General features: G+C 34.5%; 1 protein-coding gene across 4 annotated transcripts in view; it reads left to right on the top strand.

Moving 5' to 3' along the window:
• Positions 1 to 15,740, top strand: part of LOC128995156 (zinc finger CCCH domain-containing protein 4-like) — a 30,011-nt gene extending 14,271 nt beyond the window's left edge. For 3 of the 4 annotated variants that reach the window (XM_054420070.1, XM_054420072.1, XM_054420071.1), the window contains exons 2-13: positions 3,611 to 3,902; positions 4,428 to 4,578; positions 5,212 to 5,399; positions 6,110 to 6,331; positions 6,990 to 7,362; positions 8,187 to 8,259; positions 8,605 to 8,927; positions 9,168 to 9,358; positions 10,154 to 10,447; positions 11,393 to 11,586; positions 14,128 to 14,374; positions 14,961 to 15,740. In XM_054420070.1, coding sequence (XP_054276045.1) covers positions 3,611 to 3,902; positions 4,428 to 4,578; positions 5,212 to 5,399; positions 6,110 to 6,331; positions 6,990 to 7,362; positions 8,187 to 8,259; positions 8,605 to 8,927; positions 9,168 to 9,358; positions 10,154 to 10,447; positions 11,393 to 11,586; positions 14,128 to 14,374; positions 14,961 to 15,362 — 2,950 coding nt within the window. In that variant the 3' untranslated portion in view covers positions 15,363 to 15,740. Of the gene's footprint in view, positions 1 to 1,825; positions 2,042 to 3,610; positions 3,903 to 4,427; positions 4,579 to 5,211; positions 5,400 to 6,109; positions 6,332 to 6,989; positions 7,363 to 8,186; positions 8,260 to 8,604; positions 8,928 to 9,167; positions 9,359 to 10,153; positions 10,448 to 11,392; positions 11,587 to 14,127; positions 14,375 to 14,960 lie in introns of those variants that run through there. The other variant, XM_054420073.1, reaches the window with a different exon arrangement.
• The last annotated feature ends 2,717 nt before the right edge of the window (positions 15,741 to 18,457 follow it).

Below are 18,457 nucleotides of genomic sequence, written 5' to 3' on the forward strand. Positions count from 1 at the left end.
TGTTGTCAAAGAATAAAAGCTAGTCTTTGCACTTTTCTAACTTGAATTATCCTCGTATCTAATACTCATCTTAAAGTTGAACTAAAAGTATACAATAGCAATAAATGACTAATCTTCTTTTCCTTTGTTTTCCATATAGTGCATAACGTGTATGTAAACTAATTATCATAAAGGCTGTGGTTTGTGTTTATCTGAGTTTCAAAACATATGTGTTGAAAACTACATTGTTGTTTCATCACGACGAATAATAGACGTAGTCGACGTAGTTAATGATAGTTGAACTCTAAAATAATTTTCCTTTCGAACAATTATTCTACATAAAACAAGTATATTTACCCAGTAAAAACAACTAATCCTGAAAAGACGATCTGATAGCCTTGTGAATATAACTATCAGCGAAGAAATATCAGTCATAATGGTTTGGTACGGCATCTTTGGATTTTTGTTTTCTAGATTAAACTTAGTAATCTTTGTGAACGCGATTTTAAACTCGTATATAAAAGTTTGAGTTAGTCCATATTCGAATAATGTAATCCGTTATAAATGGTACCGTGTCTAGTATAAATATCGATCACCAATAGGCTCAAATCTACACAATTGCATAAAATGAACATTACAACACGAGTGAATTCAGTCTTTGGTTCTTACTGTAGCCACATTTCCCCTTGTTATATGATTTGAAATATGCAATTTTATTGCCAAATTTGCATTGTTTTGACACCCTGCCATTGGTGAACTTCAACTTTATAGTGATGGAAGGCTGTTGATTACCAAATTACAAGCTACCCTGTAGTCTTGGAGTTACAGTACGTACCACGTGTGTGTTTAAAATTGTTCAATAATAGTCGTGTTTATATGAATTAAAAGTTCTATTGATGGTAAAAGTTTGGAATTTAGGGAAATTTATTGTTTATAAACTATTTTTAGAAACGTTGACCTTTTTGATTGTAAACACAATAATTTTACGTTTTTCTTCATGGCAGCTCAACTTCATTGATCAGCTGGATAATGACAGTTTAAATGTTTTCCCCATGGATTGGTTAAAAAAAAATGTTGGCCGATTAATTCACGCAAGTAACTTAGTTCGATCTGATCGAATAGTGAAATGGGTGGCATTGTAGATTTTTTTATTATATTTTTTATGATTAACTCTTCTACTAATCTTTTAATTTTTATATTATTATATTTTTTGTCATTTGGAATTGTAATATAATAATATAGTGTATATTTAGAAGTCATTAGGACTTTTTTGACTGTAGAACCAAAATCGCTAGTTGTATTGTTATTTAATTGATACTTAGTTTCTCTAACGAAAACACATAGGTAGACATTCTAAACCCAGGCTAAAAATAAACGATTATACTTAATAAAATTTCCATGTTATATTCAGTCCCTTCACAGTTGAGTCAGTTCCCAGTTTTGTAATAATTCTGAGGTAGACGTACTATAGGATGGCTTTCTAGAACTGGAAACTTATACTGTAGTACTGTATGTAGATGGCTTTCTCCGCGGTTGCATTCCACTGCAGCAGAAGGCCTACGGGGACGGGGCCCGGTTCTACAGGAAGGTGGAACTAAGGGAGTGAGAGAGAGAGAAAAGTTGGGAGTTGTGAGAGAGGAGTGGGAGAGAGAGGGGGGAGAGAGCGAGTGAGATTGTGAGAGGGAGAGAGCAATCGATTGGTATTCGTCTCTTTCCGTCAAAATTCGTGTTGGTTCGTGGCGTGACGTAGCAGACGACTCGTCCCCGTCCGTCGAGCGAGAGTGAGAGAGAGAGAGAGAGAGAGAGAGGCAAACTGGCAAAGAGGAGAAGAGACCGAGCGACCGAGGCCCGAGACGACAAGTCAAAGAACTACAACCAACCGCGTCCGCATTTTGCCACTTCACTCCAACTGCCTTGCAAAGTGATTGTTAACGTGTAACTTTATACTAACAAATATTGCAAAGTTGTGTCGTAAATTTTATGAGTAAAATTACGCTGTTTTTAAAGCATGCATAGCTGACAAATAAAGTAGGGAACATTTTTAGCTTCAAATGGATATTAGGTAATGAAAGGCGTCAGTTACAACTAAAATGAAGCCGTAATGGCGACCAGACCTTCCTCTGAAATCACAACTTTAGTTTTAGATTTGAGATAGAATAAACTGATTTCATTTGGGTATTTTAAGTACTAGCATATGAATTTTAAGCTAATATTAACTGTAAATTATAGTTAATGTCAATGAAGTTAACCATTTTAAACCTCATTGGTTTTCATTTGAGCAGTGTGTAGTAGGTTATAAAATTCGCATATGCCATCAACTTTAGCCTATCTTTATTATTTAACTTATTCGATAGTTATTTATTTTACAACGTATATGCGCTGATGGTATTTTACTTATTATTTTATATTATTCTCTATTAAATTAACTCATGTATGTACTCTGGCTCTGCCAGGCTGGCAGTCTCTGCCCATACCAACAGGGTTAACATTTTTAACGAATGAGTCATCTTTGTTAGAGCTACTCAGGCATAGAGAAGTCACGTATTTTCTGAGCTGTACTTTTCAAGGTCATCAAAGTGTTAGATATCTAACATATCAATTTAGCTGCAAATTAATATCAATTTATAAATATATTGGAACATACTTTAACTAAACAAAAAACTCCAGCAGGCATATATTAATGGTAAATTTAACTTTTACAAATTGTGGCTAAACTTATACATATTTTGGTGGGGGGGGGGGGGGGGTCATGCTACCGGTGGCTTTAGTTTGAAGTTGTTCAAGTTCAATTAGTTCAAAAACATTTGTTCTGATTAATGGTTAGGATAGGACCATTAATATTTTATTCAAGATACCAAATCCCCCCCCCCAAGAGATTAATTTGACTTATCTTAGGGTGGGCTGTAAAGTTTTCTAGTTCATTAATTGGATTTGAATGTAAAGAACCAAAATAAGTTATTATATAAGTACCTACCCTACTATACAAGGTCTGTATTAGATGGTTAGGCTGTTCAGCAACTCACATGTTAGATAAGAATAATTATGAAAAAATTGTTATTTCTTATATGTAACAAACAAACAAAATAGCCATATTGGAAACTAGGATTCAGAACAGTCCAAAAGGAATTTTTCTTTGGGACTTTTTATCTCTGTTTAGAAAATAAATTGTTGTAAATTTAGTTTGAAAAATGGCAGATATATAAACTTAATCTATTAAAATGCTGAAAGTGTTGGTCCAATAGAAAAATCTGAACCATTTGGAATAATATTCAAAATGACATTAAAATTCAATCATATTTTAATTTTTAAGGATTGTTATAAACAAATTGTGAAATATTTTATAATTTTGTTTAAAAATTTTTCTATTGCCGAGCTGTTTTACAATCCCGAAAAGAACAAAAAGCTAAGCTACCTATCGTACTCAGGCCTGCGGTTTGCAGTATGGGCCCAAGAGATGATTGCGCCCTTCTTGACCTACCTTGTGGGAGAATTTGTCTCTTCTTTGTGACCCCAACAATCCTAAAACCCCTTGCCACCCTGGACCTGGGCCTATTTATTAAAGTGGCCCTGACTCTACTGTGTAAAGTAGCCTACCAACCACCAGCAAGTATAATAAAAAATTTTGTTACAGTGCTGAACTTCTCAATGAAGAAGATATTGAAGATGGAGAGATTTTTGAAGAGGAGGAGCCTGGTGAAGCTAAAAGTTCACCTACACCGATTCCGGCAGAAAAATTGAAGCCTATCGTTCAGCCTGCAGAAGTGGTTTCTCCCGTGATTAAGAAACCAGAAGAGGTTGTCAAGAACCACAAAGTCTTTGAGAATGAAAAACCCCCTCGGGAACAGAATGTTCCGTTCTTCAATAGAGGAAAGAGGAAACACTTTGAAGATGAAGAGGAAAATCGTTGGAAAAGAGATGGAAAGGTAGATTAAGATTTCAATTAGTGAAAATGTTTTACTTTTGAATCACCATGTCGAGCTTTAATTTTGTCCAATTACAACGTTCTCACTGCTATTGATAGAATGTTCGGCTTTTAAATTTTTGCTACTGATGCTGCTAACGTTTTTATTTAAGTGGAATTTTTACCTGGCTTTTAATGTACAATGCCTTTTAATACTCATAGGCAGTCCTTGTCTCAGATGGGTACCAATTGTTGTGTGTTCTCAATACCTACAACTCAATGCGATCAAACTGCTAGGCTAGCCATACTCTTGAGCCAAACGCTATTGTTAATTTAAGGGAAATTGAATCTGAGCCTCCAGGACGGAATGTCTAGCTTTAACAACTAGAATGGTTGTGTCCTGATCCAAACAATTTTAAAAATCAAATTTTGACTTGAATAGGTTTGAACCAAAACCAATTTTAACTGTTATATTTTTTCAACTGGTTCCACAGTTATCCAAAGTAATTTTTCTTGTCAACATACTTATTTTATAATGTTTGTACAGAGGAATCGAAGGAGCCATGACCTGGAGCGGGATGGAGAGATGGGAAAGACTAGGCATGAAGGGGAAGGTGGTGAAGACGACGAAGAAATGATGTTTGTACGAGGAGCTTCACCACACCGAGACGAGGACATGGAGAAGTGCGAGAGAGATGGTAAATTATAAAGTGTACAGATCAATTAATGTCTCCTAGCGGTAGTTACCGTATCACTTATTTAATGCACACAAGACCTAATTTTTACAAAAGTCTCTTAGCCAACTGTCTAACATGTTTTGTTTACACAAAATATTGGGAGATATTATGGAGAAAATGAAAACTGTTGTAGTTTATTTATTTATGGATATATGTTGATAAAATGTGGCAAATTTATTTATTTCATCCTATACTATTGACGAATGGTCAAAAAACAGTTTTTACCTTCCACGTAGCAGCAAACCTAAGTACTCGTTAAATTTAATGATATTCTTTAAATTGGGAATAAAATATTTCTTATTTATGGAAATATTTTAGTAAAAATGTTATTAGACAAGTTGAAATTCGCTTAGTCTGCAGGTTTGCTGTGGCGGGGATACTTTTCAAACTGTAATCATTTAGCCATTTTATATATCCGGTATTTCATTGTGTGACTTAAAGACAAAAAAATCAACATTTAAAAATTTGATAGCTTGTTTTTTGCAGTTTATGTACAACCCACTTTAATTAAGTTAAAAGCACCCTACATATTATTTTGCCTGTAGATTCAATGGCTTAAAAGATTTCACATTTATTTGTCTATTGATGTTTTAGGTGAGGATGATGAAAGAGGAGACATCCCTCGTAGGCCGAGGACCTTCAGAGGGAGAGGGGGAGGGATAAGGAGGGGGGACAGACAAAGAGGTCGTGGAAGGGGTGGTAGAGGAAGTCTTCGAGGTAACCAGAGAAAGAGGGAAGAAATGGAGATGTGTCACTTTTTCCTGCAAGGAAAATGCCATAGAGTATGTACATGTTTTTAACATGCCTAGTTTTATGAGTGTTTACCCTAGAGTACCGATCGGAATTTATGTCTGATCAGGGCCCTTTCTGTTGTGTCATCGGTTACAAAATGACCGATCCATTGTTTTACATAATATATTTAGGCTCATAATCAATAGTTTGACTTCCATTAAGCATATAGGATGTAAAGTTAAAGATGTTGGCTATCCTGCTATCTCCCATAATATTGTTTGTTTGGTTAGCGTAATTGATTTTTTTTTGTTTTCTTTGTCTTCTGACCTAACAATTACCAGTCAGCTGATAATTCATTTTCATTTTTTAATTTAAAAAAAATATTGTAAATATATAACAAACAGTACCGAAAAGTATTAGGATTTCATACAAAACAAATACCATAATACAAAACTTATAATTGTCTTTGTTCTGTTTTAATATATTTATGATTTTATAATTTATCAGTTTGATTATAACATAACGAAACTTCTTCTTGTAACTCATCAAGTAAAGTTTAACAAAACAGGCCTATACCTGACATTTACAAACTATATTGTATTGCACCTGGATGGTTTTTTTGTGGCCAGGAGATAGCAGCTTAGATAGAAGTGCAAATCATGTCTTGGTCAGATCTTGTGTTCAATTCATAAGGAGTTCACCTGTTTGTGGCCGAGCTCCCGTTTATCTAGGTAATTAATTCTTAATTTTTTCTCGGCAGGGTTCAGACTGCCCCTACGCTCATGAGATCCGACCACCACGGAAGACAGAACTCTGCAAGTTCTACATGAAAGATTGCTGTGCCAAAAAAGAAAAGTGTTTGTACATGCACAGCGAATTCCCGTGTAGATTCTATCATACTGGACTCAAATGTTACGCCAAGAAAAAGTGCAAGTTCAGCCATGGACCGCTCACCGACCAGTTGACTAAGATTTTGGCCAACGTAAGAGTATTATTAGTTTGTTTAATATAGGGTTGATGTTGTTCACTTCAATTTTGTAAACTTTCAATATATATTTAAACAACCTTTACCTATCTGTATAACTTTTGTATTTTGTGATTTGATGTGGCCTACTTAATGTTAAATCCTAATTTACTTAGTTATTTTTTGTTTAAAATATTTTAAACAGACAGTTTGGAATTTTAAAAATTATACCCTAGCCTACTGCCTACTGCTTTGTACTTTCAGTTATTTTGAGAGGTAGTATGGCTTATTCATTGAAATATTTAATGCATGAAAATTAAGTGAATTTAATTATTTTTTATGTTAAATCATACAATTGTTTTCCTGAAGTTTTACTGTCCCAATAAAATTATTCATGTCATTTTAAATTAATCAAAAATTCATTCATAAAAAAGTTGAAGTTTGTTCTGTTAAAAGTTCATTTTAAATATCATTCATTTACTGCTTAGGTGTAAATAAAATAATTGAGCCGCATTCATTTTACCATACCTAATTTTCCTTTGAAAAATAAATCAAATAAAACTTTAAACTTATTAGTTTTATTTAATCTTGAACACCAAAATCAAATATTTTCTCCATCAATTTATTAAATTTAAGTAGTGAAAGTGTTCGATTCTTATTAAATGTTTTATTACAGCATCTGGAGTGTGCTCCGAAAGATATCCTGGGAGATTTCCCACGCAGAGACAGAGAGAGGGAAATGCGGGACGGTCGTGGAGACCTGCGGGACATGAGACACGATGGACACGACCCACGGGACCGTGACATGCGGGATATGAGAGACATGAGAGATATGCGAGACATGAGAGATGGAAGAGAAATGAGAGATGGAAGAGAAATGAGAGATGGAAGGGAAATGAGAGATGGAAGAGAAATAAGAGATATGCGAGACATGAGGGACATGCGAGACATACGGGGAGACTTCATGAGAGGAAAGGGGGACAGAGATAGGAAGATACCTTCACTGTTTGACATCAAAGTCACCATTCCAGAAGATATAAGGAACTCAGGTAAATGGATGTTTTATTCTCTTTTTTGTGTTACTAAAAAAACTGAAAGAGAAAAATGCTTAAACAGTTTGCAATGTAATAGGCTGGTGGAACTCCTTTATCAAAAACAAAAACTATAAAATATCAAAAATCATTTTCAAGCAGATAAATAAAGGGTTGTGTTTTTAACATTGTTATATCTGTATCTAGTGTTAATTTATGACATTTTTAGAAGTTATAGAGAATACACAAACAATTTTGGGGAAAGTGGTCCAAACCAAAATGATTTGTGGGTGTGCCTGGAATCGAACCTTGTCCCTCCCGGACCGAAGTCCGAGACACTGTCAACCACTTGGTGTTGACGCTAGCAACACAACCATGTTTTATATGTCTTTTTGGGCTTGTAAAAAATATTATTTTGTTTAATGTATAGATCAGGTAAACTATAGTTGTAAGCAGGGTGCACATGTATATGAGAACCCCTTTTCAACGACCATTGCTTTTGTTTTTTTGTCCAGTCATCTCGATAATCAATTGTCGTTGGTTTAATTTGATACCACTAGCATCGAGGCTCTCAGTGTTGTTGGGAGCCTTTCTCTCATCCCCACCACAGACCAACAACACCAAATGGCACAATCTCTACATGAATGTATACAAAAATATTGAGGGAGGAACAGTCAAAATACCTACTTTGGTTTGGTAATGCATAAGTTATCTTTTCTTTTGATTTTCTATTAATTTTGTCACTTATTGGGCAACGGACATTCAAGAACCAATCTTACTATTGGTTTTGTTGTTCTTGAGTTGAATTTTAAACATCAATATATTTAATTTCTTTGTTGTAGATGGAAACCACACTCCTATGCCATCACCCACTCAACGGAGTCAAGATTCCACTAGGTCTAGTGAACGAGACAGGTAAGAGGTTGAATGTTTACATTTCTAATGCACTTTATTAGGAAAATAACGGAAAAATGTATTTTTTCTCCAATGTCAAGAGGGAGAGATATTTGTTTGTTTCATTGTCATAAACTTATAAAAATTTAAATAATTGTTTCAGCGTAAACCTAAGTTCTGATACGTTTGACTCAATGCTCTTTACACTGGGCTTGATTGTTTGTGTAAATTCCCGTCTAGCCTATACAAACCTTTCAGAATAACAGAGCTCAAAAGCAATTAGAAGTTTGCTTAGGCCATACATAGGCATACTGTCAAATATTATTAATAGTTTAAAGAGTAATTTAGAAATATTTATGTTTGCAGAGAAATATTCTCACCTCACAAGCAGGATAGAGAACGGGAAAGGGATAAGGAACGAGATCCTGATAAACACAAACATGACAAACATGAAAAGCATGAAAAATCAGAAAAGACAGAAAAGTCAAAGGAGGAAAGGAAAGAAGAGAGAAAAGAAAGGAAAGCCAAGAGAGAGAAGGCAAGAGAACACAGAAAAGAGCGGCGGGAAAGAAAGGAAAGAGAAAAAGTGAAGAAAAGAGAGCGTCACGATTCCATGGGTGAAAATAGTGAACAAGACCAACATAGTATTCAGAAAGTGTCAGAAATCATGTCTCCAAATCAATCTGATGGTAAGGTTTATGTTTAGATCAGTAAAATTGTGGAAATAATAATTAGTCTTAATGTAAATACAGCGTATTCTTGTCAATACACAATAGAAAAAATATTTACAATTCCGTTGGTTTTAATATAATGTTTCATCAGTTACATAATGTTATATTTTGTCTATAATGGCACAGTTTTCTTTGATTCTTCTTACCTAAAAAACCTTTAATTAAAAGCAAAATTTTACTAAGAAACTTGTTTTTTAGCCGACAGAAGAAGCAGCATTGAAGGTCCCATAATGATGCCAACCGAGAAACAACCTGAAGACTCTGACAAACGATCTGTATTTGCATCCGTAGCGGACGACAATGGACACACCCTTCAACATCTTCCGAAGAAGCAGCGGGAACTGTTCCTGAGGATACAACAACAGCAAAGGGAGGCGGAGAGTAGTCAGGTACAACATCAACGTGTATATGAGAATAGCTCAACCTGACCTTAACCTTAAAGGTTTACATAATTCCATTCACATTTAGCTGATATAAGCTTAATTATCAAAGAGTAGATATATTATCCTGCCAGCATTATGAAGTACCTGGAAATAAGGTATTAATTGACAAAATAGTGACTTACCTCACAATTAAAACTTTTACCAATTGCTTGTATTGTAATTTTAATTTAATTTATACCTGATTATTTGGTAGATAAAGCTATTCTTTGCAGAGGATAGGCTTCACTCAATAGACAGAAAGTAACCTTGAAAAAGAACAGAATTGAAACATATTGACCTATTGTGTGAGGTCTCACTCATTATTTACCAAGGCAAATAGATACACTGAAGAAAACTAAAATAACATAGCACTTATATTTGACTTGATACAGTTTCTCAGAAAGTATATAGAGTTATTTCTTCCCATCAATCATTAAGCTGACAGATCTAAAATTATTTTACCAAAAAGCATTTTGAAAATTTTAAATTAACTTAGATTGTCAGTTAAATTGGTTAACTTCATTAAGCATGGGACATTGATTGATATTTAACATTTTATAAAGAGAATACACTTTATATAATAAGACTAGAGATCACAGAATAACTGATGCACTGCAAATCTTACTATTGATTGACAGACTTTTCAGCGGTACAAAATATTTCACAGGTAATGAAACCCATCTAGTGTATGTAACTATTCATCCTAACCTAAATAAGATATCCTAGTTCCAATTACAAGTATTTAACTTACTCTTTTTCCAGGCGAGCGCAAATGACGAGGATGATGAAGATAATAAAATGGCAGAGGAGAATTGGTACTCGAGTGATGAAGAGACACCCAGTAGTGCCAACCCCCCAGCTACCACTGCTAGTATGAACCCTCTGTCTTCTATTTTACAAGGCCTCACTACAGGGGCCAGCAGTAGTGCCACTACGACCAAAGCCACAACTACCAGCTCTACAGTTGGCGATCCTGTCTCTCTCCTCAACATGCTGGCTTCTGCGTCAGCTGCGGCAAAACCACTTGATGTTCCCAACCCTCCAGCCCCTACTGTGGTTAGTACAGTTGTTTATCATTTAAAGAATTGCAAATTATATTAATTTTTCAGTGTGGCAGATTGCGTGTAGATATTTATAAATATACAAAGGCTACTTACAGTCTTCGCAATCCTGGTAAGTTGTAGCACTACGGCTGTTTCGGATATCACTCCATCGTCGGGTGCGTGGTCGTAGTATACTAAACTATATCACTATTTACATATTTACGGCATTTCTTCATTTTCATTGTGTCAAAGTTTATAAACAGTACATACACAACGCAAAACACAAAAACAACATGAAAACCTTAAAGCATGTGTATGGCTAAAAAACTGGCGACTGACTGCAAAGAAGTATTTTTTTTTATAAATTATAGTAAATAGTTTTTAGTTTCATCCTAAAAAATTTAACTTTCTGCTGTTACATTTTGACCGTACAGCATTTTGCTTTAAGTCAATATTGAGTGGCTGCTCCGGGACGTGAACCCAAGATGTTGCGGCCTTGGCGTCACAATCAGTGATGCTACTGATTGACCAAAGATTGAAGGTTTAATGTCTACATCAAAGCGCTCAGACAAATGTGCTTTTTTTTTAAAAAAAATGTGCTTTACTATGAAAAAAAATTTCCATCTGTTGTACTTTAAAAAATCCCCCTATTTTTCATCTGTACATTTCACCCTTGTACCATACCTGCTCACCCCTTGCTTTGCTGGATACCACGCATAGGCCTCTGCAGCCCATGGTGGACGGGTAAATGAAAGGCTGTTGAACTTTCTGCTGTTACATTTTGACCGTACAGCTTTTGCTTTAAGTCAATATTGAGTGGCTGCTCCTATTCTTGCTCCTACTTTTTTAACCTCTTCTTGTTAAAAAAGTACCAACTTTGGTACTTAAGAATGTCTTCCACAGTATAAATCCGATCATAGCCAATTTTAGAAATATATAAATGTTATTCTTGTTTCAGTCATTCATACCTCCGCAGTTGGACTTTTCAAACATGCAGTCGGTGATCGAAGCACTTACTAACCTACAGAAGATGAGCTCAGCTCAGAAACAAGCTGAACAACAACAACAACAACAACCCTCAACACCAACATCTACAGAACCTGTGGTTGAGACAGTCAGACATGATGAACCTGCCAAACCGGAACCGGCCAGGTTTGTTTATTCCTCAGACAGTAACATCCAACATTATTAATAAAAAAAGTTTATACTAATTGAGTAGTGTAGTATGTATAGTAAGGCTCCTAAAAATTGCGGCGACATTTTAAATTGTTTGATAATAGAAACTTTGCAGATGGCTTCCGCAATAACTTTAATATTTTTTTATTTTCCATCCTTAAAACATTAAAATAATATAATTCCCACCAGAAAACCGGAATATGACTAAAGATTTCAAGTAACCAATGTCTACATTTTAAAATTCTGTCAAATTTTAACTAGGAGCCAGCATTAGGCCTACTTTGTGATTTCAATATCTGTGATATATTTGAATTAATTAAAAATTTTATATTGCCCTGAGTTAAAGTTGAAAATTATCTATTTTTTACGTGATAATCGCCTTACGTAATAACTTATCACTGACCTAATATTTTTAAGCAAACCCTGAACATATCTTTGTATTTTTTTTCTAAGCAAACCCTAAACATATAATTGTAGGCTAATTAGTTTTTCCAATACAATCACATATAAAGTGAAACAAACTTTAATTATAAAAACTTTTTTAGATAAGTACATTATTTCAGCCAAAGTCCTTAATTTTTTTTATCAAAATAATTCACACAGGTGATTGTAAGGAAATTCACAGAACTTCTGGCCAGACAACATTGTCTGTAATTATTTCTTGGCTAGAAAAAGAAACAGTCCTTTTACAACTTCATTCAACTTCACTCCGTCAAATGACCAGGTGCAGCTTAGACCAACATAAAGTTGCCTGTGGGAAAATACAGGTTTAGGGAGGTACATTCCCACTTTACGAGGGATTGTCCTTGCACCTTATCAATTGTAAATGCAATGCTAACATTGGTAGAAATTAGAAGCATTCCATGCCAGGGCAATGCCTCTGATGGAGACAGTTTTATTTTAGGAATTAATACTTTACCTCCTTTGTTCGTTCTGGTCAATACTACACACTCAATAGTGTTGTTTAGCATTTTTGTATGGATGTAAACAAAATTGTATCATGGCTATCTGTTTTACGTAAACAAAAGTAAACTTGAAAAAGTTCAGATGATTGACAACAGAATTTAGCACAACACTGGAATTTTAAAAGTATATAGGATGAAGGGCTTTCACGGGATATCATCAATACCCGTAAAATGCACATCTAGAGGTTAAGAGCTATAAATTGATACCCAAAATGCATATAAAAATAAATATTTAGGGGTCAGTTTGCTGAATACAAAAATCCAAGAAAGTCCTTTAATCATATCATACTAATAGGATAAATGTGAAAAAAGTTGGTGTGTTTGTTCGTTTGAAGTTCAATCATGCATTAACTACTGGTCGGATGGGCTGAAATTTGGTATGATGATAGCTCACATTCCCGATTATCATATAGACATATTTTTATCTCAAAAATCCTTTCGGGCTCCGCCCCAGTGGCTCTGGATTGTCCTACATTAATTAACCTTATGAGTATTCATATTGAAAAGGAATTAAAGAATTTTGTCAGCTGTTTCAACCAGACAAGTTGGTTTTTTTCAATATCATTAAAAAGTTTTAAGGTTTACCAACAGGGTGCAGCACTATTAATTTTTTGATGCATTCATGACAACAGTTAATTTGAACCAAGCAGCGATTGAACTGTCAAAGTAGGATTGTTTACAGTTAAGTTTATGTTTTGAAATTATAAATAACCTTTTGATAATGTGCAAATATTCAATAATTTAATTTTGTTGTTTAGGTGTAGTGGTAGAATATTGTGGCTATGGTAGATGTGTTATACTATAGCATACCGTAAATTAAAAGAATCAAATTTTCTCAAACCGTATCCTCTCCTATTGCAAACGCAAGGTATGAACGAGTATAACTGAATAAGCATTTTATACTCATACGCCAACCCCGTACGAAGGACGGGTATTCTGCTCGTAATATATAAATGTACAAATAACATTTACAAACTACATTAATAACATAACAAAATATATTATCATACATTAGACTTTTCCAAATGTTTCATATAATAATTTATTAAACCTTCCACCGTTTTTATCGTTCACCGTTCTTTTTATTCTTTTGTATCTTAACTTGGTCTGAAATCAAAATTATATCAGGTCAGACTGACGGATGCTGTCTGCACAAGATGACATGAATACTGTATTGTCTTCTGTTACATTGTCTTGAGGTCTGCTACAACGGAAAACACATCTACTTGAACTCACACCATGTTCCATATCCAGATTCTTATCAACTACAAAATTAGCAAAAGTTACTGTGACAATCTGTAAATTTAATCTCCAAGTTTTAGTTGGGACCCTGTAAGTGTGATACAAAATGCAGGGACTATTTCAAAGCATATTTCGTTTAACTCACAATTTCACACAAATCTATCCTAGTAGATTTTAAACAGCAGCATTTTAACAGAATTGCCTGTCTTCTTACACTTTTTTGCATTTCCATCCACGTCCATCTTTTGTCCTGTAACAGTCTATTGTCACACTTTCATCAACCCCTGACTCATTGTATTGCTGTTCTTAGGGTGAGAGATCCTAGGCTGTCCAGGCTGGAGGGAGGAGATGTGGACTTGAGACAGAAGGTGAGACCACCACGGGTGGAGTCTCCGCAGCAAGATGTGGATCTCCGCAGTCTGCCATTCAAGCCTGTGCAGCACACTGCAGCAAGTGAGATTGATGCATCTCTAGCCTCTCACTCTGCGATCACTTGGAATCTGGTTCCTGCTGACATCATCAAGGCAGACTACACAAACTTGCAGATCCAACCGAGGGTGAGTCACAATATTGTGTTTGTTTTTGGCTATTAGGCTTTATGGTTTACAAATGCATATTCTCGAGTTAATGTTTTTCTTATACATGTTTGTTTGTGCTAATTTATCAATATATTTTTGTAGCCTACTTAATTGAATCACTAATAATAAAGTTTGGACAGTTTATCTATTACTCTTCATCTAGATTTCTATTCATAGGAATTTTCATGTTTTTTTGTACTTAATCATTCACTGATAATGTGTTGGGTTGTAAGAAATACAATCATTGGGTTCTTCAGAGCAAATGAATTTATCATTTTTCCAAATTAATGTAACAACACTATTAAGCCCTAAACTACAAAATAACTACGACCCCCTGAATTATAGTTAAAGATTGGGCCGATTACAGAGAAAAAAATTTTATGGTTGAAATAACTTGGTATTTAAGTAGGCCTAATAAGATTCATTCACTGAAAAAACCCAGTTAAAGTCAGGCTACCACTGTTACTGTGGTAAGTTGTAAGGGTGATTGTAAAAGTTTCAAATGTAAACAGAAAGTAGCAATCTTGGTGTGTCATTGAAATAAAATCAAGGTGTAATGTTTCAGCCTGGAGTTAACGACCCACGCCTCCGCAGGATCGCTCGTCCCCCCACAGATGACCTAGGTCTTCCCCGCGACCCCCGCCAGAGACTGATGGATGACCCCGTGCCGGCCCCTGCGCCAGTGAGGGACCCACGTGCCCGTGGCCCACTGCTGGCCACCCCTGCCATGCCTCCACTTGGGCCTCCCCCCACTCCTCGGTATGATGAGGACCACCGGCCACAGTTCTACCGTATGGACAGTGACATGCGTCAGTTCCCCCCACCCACTCCTCGGATGGATGAAGAAGTCTACACACCGGGTCCGAGCCGTCCTGTCGACCCCCGTCGCAAACAGTTCGCCCCCCGCCCTGACGACATAGACCTACGCCCAATAGCGCAAAGAGTTCCTTTTGTCAATTTCAAATGAACTTGAAACTGCCACTTTGGACTTTAAAGTATTCTCAGTGCTGTGGATATTCCAAAGCTGTATTTTCATCAGTATCATCTGTGGAGGTTATATCTTGTTTAGTTTATCTATTCTTTGTCTAATGTTAATTTATTTAGCTCATTTAAATTTAAAACGATGGTTATACTAAGCCATGTAAAAAGCTCACTGTATTCATGTATTATAATTTTCCTATAGTTATGTTTTAATTTAATCTGTATATATGGATGAATAAATGTACATAATAATTTTAATGTATAATGACTGGAGACTGTATACACATGTTACCTTGCTTGCTGGAACGCTATGGTACTGTATATGTAAGTTTTTATACATAATTAAATATTTTTATTTCATAAACATGTTTTGATTTCTTTGTCTTGGGGTCTTCTCACAATAGTAAGAACTTTTTCAAATCAAAATACTTGAGAAATTGCAAACAAATATGAGGTACTGTAGTTTAAAAAGAAAACACTTTTTAAATTTCATGTCACATAACTGCTTTGTGATTATAAGCTATCTGCAAATAAAGGTTAGTTAATATGATTTAGTTTACATGAACAAATTATGTGAAAATCAAACTGAGATAATTTGTGATGGTCCAAACAAGTTTAATCCAGCAAACTTGGGCAAGATATCAGTTACTTCTTTGACCATAACACACAAACAACATTGCACTATACCGCTAATTTTAGTCAATGTAGTAATTTTTTTTGCCAGGCCTCACTTTGTTTACTGGGCTGCCTAAGCTATAGCCTATAGCGCCAAATTTCCAAAAATCTTATAGTCAATTAATAGTCGAGGTTTCTTTATTCTTTATCGTACATGGTACAGGATGGTGTCTAATCAGTGGCGTAACAAATTTTTTTGGGCCCCCCTGCAAACTTATTTTTTTTGGCCCCCTCCCATGAGTTATTTTAGACCACCAATACAACATACTCAAACACTCTCCCCCCTCAACACCTGCGTTTTTTTTTCTTTTATAATTATGGGTAATGTTTCATAAAAGAACGTGTTAAGTATTTCAGTCATGGTTGGATAAGTTACATCTCAACATCATTATATCAATATCAGTGGTTATTTAAAGTTTTAAAATAAAATAAAAATATCATATTTTTTTATCCGTATCATAATGTTTTATGTAAAGGAGGTTTGATACTTAATTTATAACAAATTTTATCAATGATTTATTTGGTTAGTTTAAAGGCTAAAATATTGCATTTTTTATTTTAACTTTATATGGATTTCAAGTGTTGACCTTCATAAAAAATATGTCTTTAGCATTGATGAATTGTGAGGTAAAATAAGAAAAAGGCTAACACACGAAGTCAGTAGAGTAGCAAAATATTGTATTTAACGATACACAATTAATATTATAGGGCAAAAGTAACATAATTATTTGCTTATAGAAAATTGTAAATAATGTACTATACAAATTAATAACTTCTTAGACTTAATTAGCTTAACTTACAATTTACAAATAACGACTATTCAATATGTTATTCTTCACTTGAATTTGCTCACTCTTACTGAATGTTGTGAAGCAAATGCTTTTATAATCTCTTTAAAATCAATCTATCTTGCCGCTTCACTCTCTATACTTAGTATACTTAGCCCACTAAGCCTTTTTTTGAGACATGGTACTTTGAAGATAGTGTTTAATCAACTTTAACTTAGAACACGACCTTTCAGCTGATGCAACATTTACGGACAATGTTAAAAACAAAGTGTATGCTGTGCATAGTCCTACCATCTGGAACGCTGCAAGCGACAGAATAGTAGTCAATTAACAAAAGTTCACAAATTCCTTTTACTGATATCTTTGTTAAGATTTCTGCTTTCAAATTCCTTTTAACAAGTGAGCATTTAGTGAGGAAAATTAAAGTGAAATCCTCATTATATGCAGCAGCTAGTTCTGTTGATATAACATTTAACTGTTCGTCTGTAGACAAAGATAAAAACTCCGGGGTGAGAACAGAAAACATACTTGTTCATCCCCTCAAATATTTAAGTCATTTGATTTATTACAGTATCTAAAGTTCTATGATACACAACTGTTTTGAAATTAATGTCAGGATTCGATAGGCGTTCATCCTCTGCTAGTTTAACGAACTGTTTTAAAATGTTGTTAACCTTAAATGTTAAATTTGTTACCTTAGTTCAACCGACCTTCTCCTTTCGACACCGGCTGGAAATACATCACAACCTCATATTCACCAGCCTAGCATTGCTGTCAGTGTACACGGTCTGATTTTTTTCGGTCCAAGTTTCGATCTAATGACCTAGCGGAGAGACGAATGGTAACTAAAAAGGTAATTTCCTTTAGGGCTTTGATTTGCATTTGATTTATTTCTAGAGTTTGTTTTCAAAGATGGGTTGCTGACCTGTTTTCTTTATAGGTTTAACCTTTGACTACCAATACAACTAGACATCTAACCCCATGTTACAATTGTGCCAGTTTTTTTTATAAAAATCTTCATAATTGATGTGAGCAACTGACAGATTGTGCTGATATAAATTAACTTAAAATATAAATATAAATTAAAATAAAATCTTTTTTGTATATTTACCGTCTTGAGAGTAACATTACAGGCGTAAATAAATGTTTTAAGTGTTATAAAACAAATTTAATAACACGTACAAAGCTTATCAAGATATATTAAATTAGTAATTTCTGTTGAAAACAAAAACTTTTTTATAGGGATGGTCAAGTCTCGAAATTTTGGGAAATTTTAAATCTCGTTATACGAGACAAGATTTCTTTTTGATTAGGATTTTTTTCGAGACAAGAATTAAAAAATAAAATAAAATAAAAACGACTGCAGAAAGTCAATGCAATACCACAATACAGGAGCGCGTTGTAGTTGCGTTTTCTTTTCAAAGGCATTCTTATTTAATTAATTCTTTACATGTAAATATTACTTTTATCATTTGAGAAGTTTTGTTATGTGTAAGCAGTGTGTGAGGAATGTTTTACTACTATAAACAAAGCCAAAACAAGTAACCATTTTATACAAATTAATATTGCTTTTATTTTATGATTAATTTATTTTAGTTTAAGTTAACTCTATCCTACA

The sequence above is a fragment of the Macrosteles quadrilineatus genome, unplaced genomic scaffold (genome assembly GCF_028750875.1).
Source record: "Macrosteles quadrilineatus isolate MER2022 unplaced genomic scaffold, UCM_ALF_1.0 Scaffold_5__1_contigs__length_97177068, whole genome shotgun sequence".
Lineage (NCBI taxonomy): Eukaryota > Metazoa > Arthropoda > Insecta > Hemiptera > Cicadellidae > Macrosteles > Macrosteles quadrilineatus.